The sequence below is a fragment of the Oryzias melastigma genome, linkage group LG23 (genome assembly GCF_002922805.2).
Source record: "Oryzias melastigma strain HK-1 linkage group LG23, ASM292280v2, whole genome shotgun sequence".
Classification (NCBI taxonomy): Eukaryota; Metazoa; Chordata; class Actinopteri; order Beloniformes; family Adrianichthyidae; genus Oryzias; species Oryzias melastigma.
In genome coordinates, this window is record NC_050534.1 from 9687040 (window position 1) to 9706100 (window position 19061).

The 19061-nt window shown below is 37.9% G+C and overlaps 1 protein-coding gene across 3 annotated transcripts in view; it reads left to right on the forward strand.

The window, feature by feature from the left end:
* The window catches only part of mdfic (MyoD family inhibitor domain containing), a 187089-nt gene that overhangs the window by 35033 nt on the left and 132995 nt on the right, over positions 1–19061 (forward strand). The window contains exon 5 of one of the 3 annotated variants that reach the window (XM_024287883.2): positions 1092–2608. The exons of the other annotated variants lie outside the window; for them this stretch is intronic. Within the exon in view, the coding sequence (XP_024143651.1) occupies positions 1092–1342 (251 nt within the window). The 3' untranslated portion in view covers positions 1343–2608. Of the gene's footprint in view, positions 1–1091; positions 2609–19061 lie in introns of those variants that run through there. 3 annotated transcript variants of the gene reach the window in all.

Consider the following 19061-nt stretch of genomic DNA (forward strand, 5'->3'; position numbering starts at 1 on the left):
CAATGTAACCACAATTCGCAGTTGAGGTAATGTACTTGAAAAGAAATTGTGAATCAGCAAGAGACCATCCATCCTCAAAAACCTGTACCTTCCTATCTGGGGTTATAGTGTTGTTGGAGCTTTCTCAACTATTGTCGGGTAAAGGAAGCCAGGGTACAGCCTGGATAGTGTCCCACTCTACACAGGGCCACACAATCGCACACACTCACATGTACTTCTAGGGACCATTTAGTCACCTATGAAGCATGTTTTTGGAGGAGAAAACCCACGCATGAACAGGAAAACAAGCCAGGATTTGAACCTTCATTCTACAACAATCTAATGTCAGAATAAGAACTAACATTACTACTTCATTTTAAGGTGAATTGCTGAGTAGTTTGCTACAGACTCATCTTTTAAAGAAGTTTGAAAAGTAGCTGCTAAGTTCTGCATATTAACAACTTTCCATTTGTCACTGAAAAAGCTGTGTACCATTGTTAGAGAATTAGTAGTAGTTCTTTCACTGCGCGCTTTAACCGACATTGTTCTGTTTTAATAAAGCATGCAACTTATTCAGCACGTCGGAACTCGATTTAAGATGTTAATGGGCACATTAATGATTCGCGGGGGGAGGGGACTCTCACTGTTCTCCAGCAGACGCACAAAGACTGTGACCTGGTTAAATGCTAATCACAGGTGTTGAGCATTGTTGGCACCAATCCCCCCCTTTCTGTTTGAAACTCTCGGACTTTGCCAATCACCCTCGTTTGCTCAGCCCGACGTCTGGCATGATAATGCATTAAGCATCTAAGGGTTCTAATCAAAACGGCAGGAGAGGAATTCATTTCTTGGATTTTGATTATTTTCTTTAAACACCTTCCAACTTTTAACACTTCAGCTGTAAAACTCCTTTGTTCTGTCTTGCAGCACGCATCAATCAATGGCTGACTCTCTGCTGCTTTTCTTTCACATTTGAGTGAAAAATCAAGCTCGTAAATGTTTTGGATTAAAAGAAAAACTTCCCTTTTGTCACACTGCTTCACACGTGTGTGTGTGTTTTTTTTTTTTTTTTTTTATATCACATCACACTGACTGGCTTGACTTGGACCCAGACTGCTGCGTTCACTGCATCTTGGCCTGCCTGTTCTGTGAGTTCCTCACTCTTTGCAACATGGTGGTGGCCCAGGCCTCCTGCGGCGCGTGCACGTCAGAGGCCTGCTGCTGCTGCTGCTGCAACGACGACCTCGGGGACGACTGCAGCAGCCCCTGCGACATGGACTGCGGCATCATGGACGCCTGCTGCGAGTCCTCCGACTGCCTGGAAATCTGCATGGAGTGCTGCGGCATCTGCTTTCCCACATAAAGGGGCTTCAAAGGAGCGGTCAGGGCCAACCCTGAATGGGAATCCAGAATAGGGGCTGTTGCTGTCGTCACTCAAGATTCAGCAGAAAAAAACGGAAGCTTACACGCGTGTTCAAGCGTGAGCGATAGTTGGCGTGCGTGTGTGTAGCAAGATTTTTGACACCGGGCTTTTCCGTCAAAACCAGCCCGGCGCAGACTAGAAGTAGTTCCAGATTTCTGAACATGATAGTTCAATCTTCAATGTATTGTAGTATTCCAGAAAGTCTTCAGTTATTTTCAAAAAGAGTGTCTAAAAATGTCTCTTCGTTTCATATTTTGGGACCAACGTTTTTCACGAGTACTTAAGTCTTTCTTTATGAAATGTCAGATTTTACCTACGTATTTCAATGCATCTACTGCACTGTTAAAACTGGTGAAGCTCTACGATCTGCTACCTTCAGACACTAAACACACAAGGTATTTATAGTCTTTCATGAACTTTTTCTATAACTGAAATGTTTTTTGCTAAAGTTTCATGGAAGCTTGTGATAAAAGAATTTATCAAAAAAGTGCTGGAATATTTTCTAACCTTTTTTTGTAGGTTTTTTGATAGTTTAACTGGAAATGTTCGCAGATAGATAATATCAATCTGAAATAATGCTCAACATTGAAAAAAATTTGGATTTCGTCGGTCTGCCATCAATGGATTGATGAGCTGCACTACTTTAGTCAGGGTAAAGATGGGATTTAAAAAGTGGTGACCCGAGTTAGCACTTAAGCAGCTTTTGGGAATCAACCCCAGTCACTTCTAGCACGAAAGAGGAAATGAATGCAGGGTAAACTTAGTTTCCTTCCCTAATTCTGTGCATCTCAAGACAAGTTTATGGTGAATCACGAGTGGAGTCATTTTCTTGTCCCGGATAAGCGCTTTGATGGCATTTAAGTGATTACGGTCAATGCCGGACCGCATTAGCTCTGCTTGCATAATGGGGGCAAAATATGTCCCTTCAAGTACGGCTCATCGTATTGCAGCGTTCATGGGAAGTTGGACTCCTTTTCATGTTTATGATTCGCTCAAACCGTCAGTCAGTTCCAGCCAAAGGTGCGTCTAAAAGACACTACAAATAATGTGAAGATTTTAACACAAATGTCCCATTTTCACAAACAAAACTGTTCTTCCTTCGTCTTGATGCCTCTTTGCTTACCTTGAGTTATTAGATTTGCACATGGTATTAAATCTTAACTGGATTTGTTTTTTTTTTTAAATAAAATTATACCAAAATGAAAAGTGTTACTTCATTATTTTTCAGTAGTCTTATTATTGTCACAGCTTTTTCCATTTTGTCTCACTCTAAATAGCTCTGACCTTATATTATGTGGTCATGTGACATGTCAATTTGTATTGATTCTATTTATAAAACCAGTTTTCATCCCACATGGCCTTGTGGAATCTCTGACTTTCTGAAAAAATGGTGGATTCAGTAACGAGTGGTGCGAATCAAGGTAAGTCATTCTTGCAGGCATAGGCCACATTTTCCAACACCACCTGCTCTGCCATGTTCCTATTGGCTGGACACACCTGATCTAGGTACCATAACCAGCCATGAGTGGAGTAAAGACATCATAATCATCTGAAAAACAAACATACCGACACCATGAGACCTGGATTTGCTCTGTTGGGGCCAATCTTTTCGCAGTCATCTGTCAAACTGTTACACATCCACTTGTTTATAAGTTAAAAATCACATAAAAAAAGCTTGCTTATAAAAATTCACCATTGGCACAGCTCCACCATGTTTTTAAACCAGACTTTAAGTATTCTCACTTCTGTTGTAAAGGTGGACTGTTTTGCACCTATTAACATTAGTAAGGTACCTGCACAACTAGCGTAAACTGGTTAAAGTGCAGAGAAAAGTCATTTTCCCCAATATACAACACTTTACATTAGTAAAGTATTTACGCAACTAGCGTAAAACAACTTGTTCAGATGTGTAGAAAAGCAATTTGTCGTTCTATGCAACACTTTACATGAGTAAATTAACTCTGCTAGCGTACACTGACTCGGATGCAGAGAAAACACCTTTGCCACAATATGCAACACTTTACATTAGTAAAGTATTTACGCAACTAGCTACATCAACGGATTCAGACACGTAGAGAAGCAGTTTGTCCCATATTCAACACTTTAGATTAGTAAAGTGTTTACCCAGTTGACGTAAACCAACCAATGCTGATGCATTTGCCTCAATGTACAATACTTTACATTTGTAGAATATTTACGCAACTAGACTAAACCAACTAATTCAGATGCATAGAAAAGCAGTTTTTGGCAATATGCAACACTGCGTTTGTAAAATATGTATGTAACTAGTGTAAACCAACAGATTTTGACTTGGAGAATATTGTTGACAATTTCTTCAGCTTCAGAATCCATTGGTGTTGCGATAAATTTGTGATACTAAGTTATACTAAATGAAAGAACGTCCACTGAAGCCCTAGTGCTAAAGGGTTAAATAGTTGGTGAAGCATTAGGCAAGCTAAACTGAGTTTAATTTGCATGTAGACAAATAATGTATTTTTTTTATTTCTCGCACCACTAGTTCTACACATTTTGAATTTCAAGGGGGCTCGATTATCAGAACGGCGTCACCATGGAGACACAGCCAACAACGTTTGGTGAGGTCATGAGGTAGCAGCGACCTCCTGCTTGCTAGGTCACTAGTCTGACTTTTAGCCAATGTCCCCTCACGTTAACCCCTCAATTAACCCCCATGCCAACCCCTCTGCCAGAGAAGCGGAGTGGAAATGTTCCCGCCGCCGTTTCTATCTCTATTTTCTTTCATTTTATGCCTGGATACACCCTGACCCTGAGAAATTACCATCTTATTTCACTAATGCGCTGGGGAAAATATTACTGTCCTTAAAGTCTGTAATCACCAAGGGGGTCGTACTTTTTTCCTTTTTCACTTTCTACTGCATTTACAGGGGAACTGGAAGGCAGGAGATTTTCGAAAACTCCAGGTGGAGTGTGCAATGACCTTTTCACAAAGTCTTCTACGTTTCAACTTCTCTAATCAATCCCCCTCTGATGGCTCACCGTGTGCTGGATTGTAATCTCACAATTAGGACTGCTCCATTGTTTCTGTTTGCCATCTGAGGAGACATTTCTGATCTGGAGGTCATTTCTTTTTCTTATTTTTTTATTTTACAGTTTTAAACAAATTAAAGCGAGGCTGTGGCCTCCCCCTCTGAGTAACCGTGCGTTCATCCGTCTGGTATTCCTGCTCAATTTGCACGGAAAACTCTTTCACTCAGAAAATGAAAGTCTTCTGCCTTCAGCCATGAGTAAAAAAAAAATTACTGCTTTTACTGAAGCTTATATTAATAAAAAAAGAGAAAGACGGGACTTTTGATGGTGTTTTGCTTCATTTTCATATCAGAGGGGAGATCTAAGAGTTGTGTACTGCTTATGATTGGGAATAATATGACTAATTAAACAGAATAAGAGGTGTGCCGGTAATTGAAAACCATCTGTTTTTGTCAAGAAAATATGGCTGTTCTTTTTTTTTTTTCTCGTCTCTTAATCCTCTTGTCAATCCATAGGATGGCTAATAGCCATCATTAGCCGGCTGCTATAATTGTGCTTCTTCATTTTGATACTTTTTATAATATTGTGTTGTGAGTCATTAAAGGTAATCATGCAATAACTCTAAGCATCCATGTGTAATTGCACGTAGAGCGAAATAAGGAAAATTACATTCATTGTTGCCATGTGATTTGTGTGATAATGAACTTTAAACTATTTAGCAGAGCAGTTAATGAAGGCTGTCGCCAAATTTTCAAGCACATGAAATATAGTTGGACTTGTTTTTTTTTTTTTTTTTCAAATCCACTTTAATTTTCTTTTAATTTCCATCTTTGTGTACTCTGAAAATTCCCAGCATCTTTATTCAGCCTGGTCCTCTTGGATCTTTTATCGAATGGTAAGTTTATTAAATAGACAAAACAAGACAAAAATGATGCAAATAATGCACAACAAAAAAAAAAGTTTATCTAAATAAAAGTAATGGTGGTTAAAAAAATCGATTCCCTTTTAAGAACATATCTGAATCCTACACTGAAAAAAGTGAAACTTTGGATCAACTCCTTAAAGCTTTGTAATGTGTTACATGTAAACACAAGTTTTTATCCAGATACATTTTTAAGTTGAGTCAACTAATATTTTTAATTTAATGAAAAATAATAATTTTAAATGTAACATGTAATTGCATAACTTTTGTTAATAGATCCAATGTTTCACTTTTTTCAGTGTAGGTGTTTTCTAAAAAGGTAGCAAGCTGTAATTAAAAGGGAACTCTTTGGAAGCAGTTCTCCTAAATATTGATCATTTTAAGAAGCAATCAATCCTAGAGATTTTTCATTCACTAGAACAGCTGTTTAAAGGATGTCAGGAAAAACAAGGTAAAACAGTGGACTTCATATGTATATTGGTGCTGTAATGCAATTAATTTTTTTATGCGATTAATTAAGCATGACCTGTAATTAATTAATCTAAGAAATTTTAATCAGAATGATTTTTAACCCATTAGTAGTTGTAAAAAGCCTAATTTTCTGGTATTTGAAGTTGGGGTCATTCTTTAGCAATTAAAGATAAAAATCAAACTAAAAAAGTTCGGATTATTCTTATTTTTTTCTACACTTTGACACCATCAAAGGGTACTTTTTTTTTCAATCTTGAAGAAATAACAAAATAAAAATCAGGTTCAGAACGCTATAATTTCCAACATCAAAAAACAGTTGGAACACTTTTCTGAGCAATCAAAAAAAATATTGAACACAAACCTTTTATTAATACCACAATTAAAATGTTTATGCCTTATTCCACGGTTTACCACAAAAGCACAACAGCAGAAAATACATGAGACATATTTTATAGTTTCCTTTAACGTGTTTGGGTGAACTTGGTTATTTTAAAGACTTGGAGGAAGCAGAAAAGAAAACGAGAATCTAAGAAAGAAGAAATGAAACGCAGAGGAGGAATTAACTATTTAGAGTTTGCACTTTATTTTTTAACCAACTTTTACTTCATCATCAGGACAAAAACAAGCGCCAAGAAGTTATTTTCCCTCAAAAATGCCTTTTTTTTTTAAACTTCTCATGACGATCACCTTTCTCAAAAAGAAGTTGGAGCAGAGTGCAGTTCGTATACACCTCGCACTGAAGCAGTTACCATAACAACACAACGCACCGCATATTAAACAGTCCGCTTTTATAAGAAACAATTTAAACTTAGAACTTCAGTCCTGTTATAACTAATAATATTTATATTTTTCTTAAATGATCATGGTATGATCGGGATAAAATGCTCCTCCAGGTGTGCATAACATGGAAGTAACCATCCGACACGAAAATTAGATTGACGCAATTAAAACAAAACAACGGGCTAAAATTTCTATAATTAATTGTGATTAACGCGCTAATTTGACAACCCTATTATATATATTTATATTTAATACGCAGTTTTGTTATAAAAAGTAGATTTTATAGTGAACCAGATAATTATTTTAAAACTTAGATGAACATGTAAGATTATAGCATAATGTAAAGTTCCTCCACTGCTTGCTGAATTGGACCTGTTTTGTTTGTAGTTGTCATGTCCCAGTTTATCGTGTCCAGACAACAGAAACATTTTGTGTGCGTTCTGTGTGAGGTTTTTTATTTTTATTTTTATTTTTTTTTTTTTATTTTTTTTTTTTGAGCAACTGATATTAGGCAAGTTGAGAAAAAATGAGGCAAATTAGCAGCTAAATCTACAGTTAGGAGTCTGATGCTGAACACTCGGACCTTTCTGAAGTTTAGAAGTAAAAATAACTAATTCTAGCAGAGAGTAGGACAGTTTAACCTATGTGCAGTGATGTATGTACTGGATCAGAGGATGTTCTATTGGCCGTTCTGCATGTCAATCAAGTGGCGAGGATGATGACTGGCTGAGGACAATATAAAATATATTTTAAAATATTATTGGCGATTTACATATTGTGCTCCCCTGATAATTGTGTAGATTTTGATGGTTTGGGCGGTTAGTCGTAGACAAAGGAAACACGATAAACCTCGCTCTGCTTCCTCGGGAGGAGGAAATGCGTGGACCACAACAAAAAGACAAATGATCTGACTTTATACCACAACGATAATAACATGAAGATCTGCCCAAAAGAAGTCTGACAAAATCCCTCCTGAGATGTTTGCAAACCTGGGGGCTAAAATAAAAATCTCTTTGACGGGCTGTGACAACAACGTAAAGTTATTGTTTTTTATTCACCTAAACACTAATCACTCAATAACTTGTTAAAAGAAAACCCACCTTTAAAATTCGAAATAGATTTTTTTTCTCAGTGAAGAAACTGAAAATATTTTTTTACTTCACTGCCAGTTTGAAAAAAGACAGATCTACAGCTCGACATTAAAATAAGATGAGACGATCCTTCAGAGGGCTGTGCAAGAAAAAAAAAAAAAAAGACCTCAAATAATGTCAGTTTCAATTAATCTCTTCAGGTAGTGACCCCATTAGCCCTCCTACACATGGGCTTGGTTTACAATGCAAATAGGGTCATTACCTGGGAACTTAACTGGTTTTGACACGGGGCCTGCACCATCTTGCACCATGCATTATTTGTTTGCTTGTTTTCTCTGGCACAAATTGATCCTGTTGCTAATTTGGAATTCTATTAGCTTCGACAAAAAGCTGATGAGAAATTCTTTTCCTGTTTATCTGTCACCAAAATTGTGTAAAATGCTCCACGTCAGTCCCTTTTTTTTATTTTCTCCTTTGTGAAAGCAACAACTCCAATTCAACGGCTCCAAATTACATTAGTCTGACAATATGGCTCTGGCAATGAAATGTAAATGATTTCCAAGGGAAAAATTTGTGTTCTTTGTTCCCGTTTCTTTCTAGAAATGCAACGTGTGATCGTGCTCACACCTTAAATATTTAAAGATCTCCTTTTGCCAAAGCTGTCGTACTGCACACCAGCCTCAGTCTGCTTCTAATCTCCCCGTTACCTGGAGGCATCACCGCGGTGATGCAAAGATAACATGTGGCGCTAAGTGAAATGACAAGACTGGAGCTTTAAAAAAGAAAAAGAGAAAAAACCCTGAATGGAGCACGGTGAAGTTCAAAGTTTTTTGCCCTGGTAAGAAGATGTCTTCAGCATCTGCCTGCGAGAAGTCAGGCAGGATTGACAGCAGGGGAAAAAAAAGACGCCAAGATCAATCGCTTCCAAGAAAACATCCACTTTCTTCATAAAGTCTTCCTGAAGGCAACTAAAGCGCACAGGTTGGAAGGATTTTTCTTTTTTTTTCTGTGTATCAGTCCTCAGTATTCATGGTGTTTATCTGCTTTTGGAAACAAGTTTTCGAGTTCTGCACCTGTAAATACGTTCAAACTTCATGCTCAGGTTGATCTATTTTTTCCTCCCTTCTTTGTGCAGGAATCAATGGACCATGAAGGAGGCAAATGGGGAGGGACATGCAGAGCAGGGATGGCTGTTTGTTTTCTGGTACGCGCTCCTTAAGCAATAAATTAGATGTCACCTTTGCTGCATGTCATCTTTTGAGGTGGGCGCGTGGCCTCGCATTCAGCCCCGCCGATTATTTGTTTTTAACATCGCTTTGGTAAATTGGGACTCCATCGGCCTCCAGTCATCTGTCAGGTTGGAAGTCAGCTGCCCTCCCGTCATTACAGGAACTTATTTTAAAAAAGTTTGGATAAATGATTGTAGTACAAAGAAAGCTTGTTACTTTAATCTTTTTTTCCATAGGTTCTGGAATTTTCTTTGTGCATGAAGGACTTTCATGAACTTGGAAGGCTTTTTTTTATGGGATTAAAACATTGTGTGAGAGACTCCAGCGAAATGAAGCCAATTTAGTTGCAATTTTTCTACGATAAAGATGACGCTATATTGAGCCAGACGGCGTTAGTAAACAGTGATGGTCCAAATCAAACTGAGTCTACTTCTCTATTGCAACCACTGTCGCCAATCAGGCATGAACTTGTTGGAAGTCAATACCTGTACAATTTGAAAGCAGGTTTGGGAGAATCTGTCAATCAAATATTTCAAATGTGGTGGAGGCAACTGGTTGATCAGTTTACTTGAAAAGCTTGAGATAATAAAAAAAAAAATAATGAAAAAAAATTGGATTAGCAAGAACATGTGCAAAAAAATGCATTGCAGAAAGAATTGTTATTCTGACAAATAGAATGACTGAATCCAAAAACATGCTTCATAGGTTAATTGGTGATTCTAAATTGCCCCCAAGTGTGAATGTGGGAGTGTATGTGTGTGTGATTGTGGGCCTGCGACAGACTGGCGACCTGTCCAGGGTAAACCTCGCCTTCGCCCATCAGTAGCCGGGATAGGCTCCGGCACCCCCGCGACCCCGAAAGGGAAAAAGCGTACAAGAAGATGAAAAAAAACAAAAAATGAATGAAAGAATGACTGAGTAATAGCTGTTTTTTCCTCTATAGAAGTCCGTTGGGTTTTGGCTTCTTGGACCCAGAAGGCACTTCCTGTTTGGAACGCGAGGGGTCAATTAGTTTAGTTTTCATATATAGTCAATGAATTAGGCAGTTTCTATAGCCAAAAAAAAAAAATCAAAAAATTGTCTGAATAAATAACAGTTAAAAAGGTAAATGGTGCATGTTTAAGCTAGGTTCACACCGAACATGATACACCGCATTGCGTTTTGGATATAGGAGCGTGTTTCTTGTTTCATGGTGCGTCCAAAGTTCAAATATTTGAACTTTGGCATAAAATTTGCATAGCTTCAACCAACTATGGACTAAGCTTTGACCCAATATTTTTATGACTTGTGTTGAGACAATAATAAACAGGTCCTCTAATTTTGATTTTAATTTTTATTTTTTCCCTCCTCAAACTATTGCCAAACAGCAAGTCAGCAAAGTGGGTCACAGGGAGACGTGCAGAAGTAGCATTGAGTTTATGAACACATTTTTGGACGAGTGTCATGCAACAAATTTGTTCTGTGTGATTGTAGCTTCATATAGTACACGTCTCAAAGTTGAGGCCCAGATCAAGCCCATTATATCTGGCCTTCCAGATCATTTTATTTTATCGTTATTAATGGCCCAATGTTATATTTTTTCCTTGTATAATTTTAACAAAGTATATTTTTGTGGAAAGTTTTACAGATTCAGTTGTAGTGTGTTCAATAATGTTTATCCTGGTCTCCCTGTGACCTAAGGTGTGTTTTATATTTTGCCCCCCTGTGTGATTGAGTATGACACCCCAGATATAGTGCTTTTCTACCTTGCTTTGAGCCTAAAGTACTTTTAAGTCACAGTCTCATTCTCCCATGGACTCGCACACTCTACTGTCCAACACCGGCGCCAACTTATAACCACCGGGACACTGACATATGGACCAGCAAGGCTGGAATTGAACCTGCAATCCTCTGATCAAAAGTCGACTGCTCTACCTGTGCACCACCATCACCTGAGACATATGACTGGTAAACCTTCTGAAACGTCAATGCAGGAAACAAAAAATAATTAAATAAGACGTTTGTGCTTTTTTTGTTATTCAAAAAATTTCCTCTCCTGCTGTGTATTTTTTCCTTTGAAGGATTTCTTGTATCAGCTCACTACAAACATTTTTTTACATCAACTAATATAAAGCAACACAAGCATGTGATAAACCCCAGATGTTTTGCCTCAATGTGTTTATTTAGCTGTCACATTCCCTTAATTGTTTAATCAGCAACAACTAACTGCATCTCTTGTTGCATCTTTGTTTACCAGCCGTTCAGCAGCAGCGGTTGTTGTGATGTGCGGCACAGATTAAAAAATAAAACCTTCTTTTTTTTCCTCCAGGTGTGTACTTGTAGCATCTCCTGGGATTTTTATGCACAATAGAACTTCTAAAGCTGTAAATTAACAAGTGTTGAGCATGTCAGCCTCGCTTTCATGCCAAACTCAAGCGGCAGCGTTCGTGTTTTCTTTTTTTACCCTCTTTAATAAAGCTTTTTAGAGAAAGCTCACGGGGAAAAGAAAAAAAAAATTGCCAGCTGTTGTGTAATCGGCATCAAAACAAAACAAAAAAAAAACAAGCAAACAATGGCAATTGAATAGGAATTGTAGCATTGTTTCTCTCTGTTAATAAGGATGAAAAGCTGGTTTGTTGGAAAACTAGCAGGGAATGCAGCCCTGGTTACCCACTGTAACATGAATATTCTTCGGCGGATGGGGGAGAAGAATATGCCAGCTACTTTCATTTGAGCAATTTACTTGTCAACTCTACATTTAGATTTGGGCCTTTTTGATTCTTTTTTATGATTACTTGTCTTCTCCACCAGTTAAGTGAACAAATATAAGCAGATGACCTCTTGTGTTAGATAGTTGCTACTGTTACTCTAGGAGGTTATGTAGCCTTAGACACACGAGGAGTACATTTGTATATATCCCTTTGGATTTGAGGCCAAACTTTATTTTTATTATATTTGTGAGCATTTCTCTTTGTACTGGATAGAAGAAAGAGGGAGAGTGTGTAATATTAGAGATGAGGTACAAGAAAGGAAAAAGGGGTCAAGACGTTGGAAGATGATTAAACAAACAAAAAGAAGGGTTAGGATTACAAAAACATGCTACAAGTAGCTTAAGATTCATCAAACTTACTTTCAGATTTAGATTATAATATAAAAAAGCTGGGCCTGTTTGCAGATACACTCACCCACACACTCAAATATTCCAAACATACCTGTTGGCTGGAGAAGCCTTCACTTACTTTTATATCGACTTTGATATGACACTGGTTCATGACTGGGTGGACCCAACAGAACTCAATCAACTCTGTGCAGTCCATTCATCCACATTTAGAATGAAGTTGTTGGGTGACAGGAACTGGATGTTTGCACAATTCCAGTAACAAACTTTTCAGAATTGATCATCCATTCAGTTCATAAATACTCATGAGTTTAATTTTCAACTGAATTCAGAATATGAATTCGACTAAATGTCATTCTCTTAGGTCTTGCTCTTAAGTCTCTTGTCCAGATCACCCAAACTGGCTACCGTATTCCATTATGTTCTAAAAATAACTCACGATAGGTGAAATAGGTAAATTTACAGATGTTTTAAGGCAGTAATACCCCTCACTACACACTTTTCTCAGACATACGTGAAGATTTTCATAATTTTCTCTCTTAAAATTCAAACCTTCATTGAAAAATTAGTCTAGAATGATATAATGAAAACAAAAATCTGCTCACGATTTGAAGATTTATATAAATGTTGCAAGCTGAACTTATTCTGTACAGGTGACAGGGCATGGAGGAAATTGATTGACAGGGTCTACAGCCAATAAGGACGCAGAGCGGTGCATTGTTAAAAGTGTAAATAAACATGCAAAATTACATTAAAAAATGAGCGAGACCACAAAAGGTGAACCGTGAAACATTGAGGGACCATTGTAATTTAGGTTTGAGTCTAGTTTCTGGCTCAAAAACTTGTTGACCAACGAGGCCGCCGTCAATTTCAATCAAAGTTCTAGAGAATGCCAAGTTTGTTGTTTAGGTTTAGGTGGTCTCAAAAATCCCCAACCCTAGTTTCAGAAAAACCACAATGTCTCCATAATTGATTCTTAATATCACCCACTATTTTCTAGATTAAGACTATTATAAGTTTTCCAGAAGCTCAAACTGTTTTATAGTTTCAATAAACTACGTTTTCTGAAATGCTAAAGCTATTTTTTTAGACCAAACTTCTGCTTTATTCCTTCTTATGGCAAATAATGCTTGAAGTTGCACAAACAGAGAGATCTTTATTATTGGTGCTTTTCTAAACAGAAGTTCAAACTGTGTTAAGTATCATAGTCAAAAATTAAAAAAAATAAAAGCTTAATGGGCCTGTCTACTTTACACTAAGCTATTAGCACAGCTCTAATTTGTATTGTATGTGGTGTAAACTATGAAAGCAAAAAAACAAACTTAGGTTTTCTGCACTTTTATCCAAATGGAAACAATGTATTTCAACATACTTGTTCAGAATAGCAAAATTTCAGATGAATAAATAGTGCTTAAAGCAAATTTTCTCAGCTGCCATGCACAGAATATAACTTTAGAACCTAAATATGCTCTGCAGCTCTGCTTTATAGAATAAAGCCATTCTTGCACATCTTCTATGCCAGTCTGGGAATGTTTATGAGTTACATATTCCTTCTAGTGTTTGAACCCAAGAGTCCATCAGTAATAAATACTGTATGTGTGCTTTACCAGAACGGTTCTGGAGAGCCACCGAAAATAAGCCGACTTGCAGCTTTTGAAAGCAATCTGAAAGTAGAAATCGAAGTTAAAGTTGCTGCTCTGAGGCAGAGGGAGCGTGAGCCATGCACAGGAGCGGCGGTGGTGAGGAGGAGGAGTAGGAGGCTACACTTCTAAGATGCCACATCTCATATGTTGCAAGGTGATGAAGTGGAGATATCTGCCCTTAAAGAATTTGTGCCCTGCAGACATATGTGAGATTTGTGTGCCTTTATTCTTTTATTTTCTGCCCTGTTCTTCAAAACTTAAACACGCAGCAACAAAAGACAGTTTGAAATATTCCTAATCCCACCCCCCACCCACCACCTCGAAAGATTATTCAAGACAGTCAAGCTTGCTGGTTTAAAAATGTATATGCAAATGCAGGCTACATTAGAGCGTGCACAGGTTGTTAATAAATTAACACGTGGCAGAAATAATTCAGTTTAGCGTGATAATTCTTGGGTGCGAGCTGTCAGCTGTCGCATTGTTCTGGGTAAAAAGTGACGCTGAAATGGCAACAGGAGCAGTGAACTGTGATGTTTTAGTGTACCTCTGACACAATAACTGCCTTTTGCTCATCTTGCAGGGTTTTTTTTTTTCTTTTCCGGAAGAACAAAAGGTTTAATTAAGGATGCGTCTCAGAGAAGTTGACATAACGCATGCACATGTTATCTGGAAAAGAAGTATTTGTGGTGGAAAAAAAATTGTCTCAGGAGTCAAACTTGTTAAAAAGCTTCTGAAACAAAATGCTTCCTGAACTATGATTTTAAGTTTTCTTTTCTGGTTCTCCTTGGCCTTCAAAAACACCAATAATCGCCTTTCACATTTGGTTTGTGTAGTGTGACATGCTTAGCAAACGCTCCCTGTGGTTATTAAGCCGCCGATTTTGGGAGCGAGACGTCTCAGATGGGGAACCGTGTACGAGGACTTCACTTCTTTTTGCCTCATCCTGGAGATTTGCATCGTTGGAACCAAGGGAGCTAACACTGTTTATGTAGCCCAAGGTGCAGAGGATATGTGAAGTGTCAAGTGACTCACAGGCAAGTTTTTAATAAGCACCATTTGTTCAGTCTGCTGTTTAAACACTCCCGCTGCATCTCTATATCCTTAAAGACTACATACCCCCGCTATCTTTTAATTAAGTCTCAGGCTAATGTGGCACTTAATTGACTAATCTTGGAGATTTTGTTTTCTCTAATTTACTTGAAAAAGCATTGCCATCTAAGCTTTTTAATATTGGTCTGATGGGGTGCATATTTAGCGGATGCGTCGGAAATGAATGCAGGGGAACTACTTGAAGGGGAGAGAAACTAAGTACAGTTAACTCCTTTTTAATTCTTTGACAGCTGCCTGATAACTAACTAGGCCACAGTCTAATTTACATTCAAACGTTTTTGAGTTTTTTTTTCCCTTTTCTATTTTGCAGGTTTGCATGCTGTTCTTTCGACCTGTAGTTCCACAAAGTTTCTGTCTTATTTTATATAAGCTGTTCGATTCATTTTGTCTTCTGTGGCTCGTAAAAAAAAGGCCTTATCCTCCCTGCAGCTTGTTGAAACAAAGGACGTAATTCAACATTTTCCTGTAGCCTCGCCAAATCCTCATGCAGGAACATTTATTTACAATCTGAGTCTTCCAAGACAGTACCAACTTCTGCGCATTTGCTGGAATCATTTTACAATTTGATAATTATAGCAACCTTTCAGTATCTGTACTGATGCCAACAAGTCTAGCATTTCTTTGTACAAAACTCCACTTTAGTGTCTTGTGAGGCTCCTTAGCAGGTGCTCAAAATTTAATCGGTTGCATTGTACATTTGGATTAATAATGTGTATTTGGTTTAGGCTTGCAGGTGCCTTCAAAGTCTCTTTTGCACTGGTAAGTTGTGAAAAGCTACAAAAGCAGCTGGCACAGCTCTTTGGTCCTTTGAGGGAGCGCAAGGCTGGGCCTGGTGTCATGTCACCACATGCAGGGGCTGTGATCCAATGGAAAAGTGGCGTCAGAGGAGAGTGATAGGAGAGAGTGAAAGGCCTGCAAAACAATGACTCACTCTGCAAGCTAGCAAAGAAGGGGAAGGAAAAAGAGGAAGGAGGCCTCTCCATGTGAGTGTATTTTCAAGCATGTGAGTCAGAGAATGGCAGCTGTAAAAGCTCACAGCCCTTCACTGTCAGTTCACTATCAGAAGGTCTGGACAAACCCGAGGTTTAGTTTTGTGATTCTTCCACATCAAAGATTTTAACAAATCACTGGTATTTTTATTTTATTTTATTGTTTGCAATGAGGCTGATATCTAACAAATCACAAATGTGTCAGCTTGTTTATTTAGACGGCTTTGGGCCTTCTTCTTGTCTGAACATCATGTATGCCCACTTTCAAGGAAAAACTGGAAAAAACTATGGTTGTGCCACAAAATCATGGTCCATCTTAGAAGTAAGGAGGAGAAAACAGCCCTTATATACTTTCTTGGAGTTGGACCAATTCATTTGTTCAGATATGTGGATGACACATTAGTCAACAGGTCAAAATCAAAATCCTGGTAAGTGGAAAAATTCCCTCTCCACATCAATGTAGTGGACAGACTTAATAGATTTACTCATGAAAATGCCAAGTACAGTTGCATTCCTTTCTTGGAATTTGGTGAAAACCAAGTAAAGGTGAATGCGAAGAACTGCGTCCAAAAAAGTGGAAGAGAGATAGAAAAAAACATGGTCCTTCATTATGGTTCAACTGTGCCTGAGAAACTCAGAAGAATGAAACGGCGAAGCACAGAGAGGGAAGCATATCAGTTTAGTTGATGCTATTCAGAGCATCAGGGTTATAAAGTTTCATTCAGGACAAAGAGGACAGATGGTTTCAAAAAAAGGTAAAAAAAAGTAATGCCAAATTGGAGGAATCAGAGATATTTATCGTCTATTATGGACTATCTACATTTGGCATTTTTTCCCAGGGGACCAGAGTTCCACTTACACCTGTTATGCAAGAACATTTGAATACTAAGAATTGCATCTCAGCCAGATCAAGCATCCTGCTGTCCTGAAGTATTACCTCTGAACTTCAGTCCTACCTCAATTATTAATCCATTCTAGGTTTCTCTGTTGACCCCTATAATCATCAGTGATGTCGTGTACATAACACAATTTTTCTAATTCCAATGGATTTTGATATGGAGACGAGTAAATCAACTAACAATTTATGTTAGCAAAAGCGCAAAGGCTCTTTCTCAGAATCATTAACTTAATTACGTTGATTACATAAGCACTTGCCTACTGTAAAGTCTTGCATATCAGCGCAAAGCTGCTTTCATTAATTTTGTTAACGGTTGAAGAGTTATAGTAGTCTAAAAACTATCAACACTACTTCTAAAGCGCTGGTCTTAAAGGGCTAAATGCACTTGCCTCTAATGACGGTCTGTAAACAGTCTCTGCAGAGCTTGTTGATGAGCTTAAATCAGGTGTGCTTAAGCAGGATAACATGGAAAGCATGCAGATCGCAGGGCCCTGAGGACTGGAGATCATAAACTTTGCCCTAAAAGAACAGAGCCCTCTAATGCTAATGTTGTTTTGGCTAACGCTTTCCATCTCAGATCATGGTATTCATGACATCGCTGTTTGAAATTCTAATTTTAACATGGATACTTAGTTCAGGAAGAAGGAAGAAAATGAGACTGAACCCTGAGCAACATCCCCATACCATGATAGTTCCTTCACTATGCATCACAGAAAGAGCATCATAATGACGGAAGGAAAATGTTCCCTTTGCATTAAACCCAGATTTGCCTTAAAGACTGCAGAACATAGTTATGATTGACCAATTGACTGAATACATCTACTTTTTACTACAAATTTACTTTACATCCCTTTTCCCAAAGTGTATTGTTAAATTCAATCATGAGTCTGACATATAATGAAGTTAACATGTTTACTATCTACACTAATGCCCCAGTGCTGCAATACTTTTAATGTTGACAGAGTGATAGCATTGGAAAGTTGTTGGAAGTTCTTGATTTGGGATTCTTGACTAACTTGGAATATGGAAAAACTAAAACTCAACATTTGAATTGTATAATATCAAAATAAAATAGAAAAAATGTTTGTCTTACTGAAATCTTGTTTGGTAGTCTTGCTATAAAAGTATAAATATTTCCCAGCTAAGATCTCCATCACACCAGAAAGTGGATGTGATCAAGACTTTTTCTAGTGATTTTCTATTATTGTTTACACAAACCAAAACTCCTTTTCTGTCTATTTCTATTGGATAAAAATATTCAACAATTTTTAGCCATGTATTGTTGAATGTATTATTCCTGGAATAGCCATTTGCACCTTTACCAACAAACGGCTCAGACCCACAAGCACAAACACACAAAACTCAATAAATAATTAAATCTCTAGTGGCTACCCTCAGAACTACAGTGATACATTAATTGGGCAAAATTAGCATGAATTAAAGCAAATAAGTGTAACATGTAATTTATTACTTATCAAGCGTAGTTTAGTGGAGGAAGGCTCCGATTTCCCCCAAGATTGCTTTAACAGCTATAATGCATTTCTTAATTTACTCTGTGGAAAATCAATTTTTTTTAGAGTTCATTAGGCACCAATATGTTACATTGCCGCTCCCCTGAGCATCCAGCTACAGAAAACATTATGCAAATTCCTGCAAGTGCATCTGTATGTAAATAGCAACCAAGTCCGCGGTCTATTCTCCATGGGAAGCTTTGTTAGCAGGCCTTTTGTTTCTAAGCTTGAACCTTGTTCAGGATAGTCTGAGAGTGAGGAAATGGCTGCATTACATGTGAGAGAAAACATCCAGAGACGGTCAAAGATTTACCAAACTGCCGTACGGAAACAATGTTACACATGACAGTACAATTTGGGTATTTGTTTTCTATGATTTTTTTTAGCTTTCATGCTCAAAATTGTGCAGTTTGATCTCATCCCTAACAAAGCAGCCCTCTGTTATCAGCATGATTAGTTTCTTGTGTCATCGATGTGGACGTTAAAAATCCAACTCATAACAGCATCTTTTGCTGCAGTGGTTTAAAGTCCGGCTCCAATCCTCGTTTGATCTATTTTAAAAGTGTTGCCAGTGGTCTTTGAATTATGATTATGCCATTTTTAAGCAAAAGCAAATAACTTGATTCCTCTTCTAGGACATTATTTCTGCAGAGCTGCAGTAGTTCTATAGCTATTCACCTTGAGATCTGGGCGGGACCATTGGCGCAGAGTGAGCATGACCCCATTTCCCATCATCCCTTCGTTTACACTCTCCCACTTGCTTTCAGCCCCTTACCACCCCAATATAATGTTATCGGTGCAACTAAAATGGCTAGCAATGTCAGAGGTAACCAGTCGTCAAGTTTTAATACAGATTCCAGCTCGGACGAGGAAAACAAAAGATCTATTTGTTTACGAGTGAATACTTCAGAA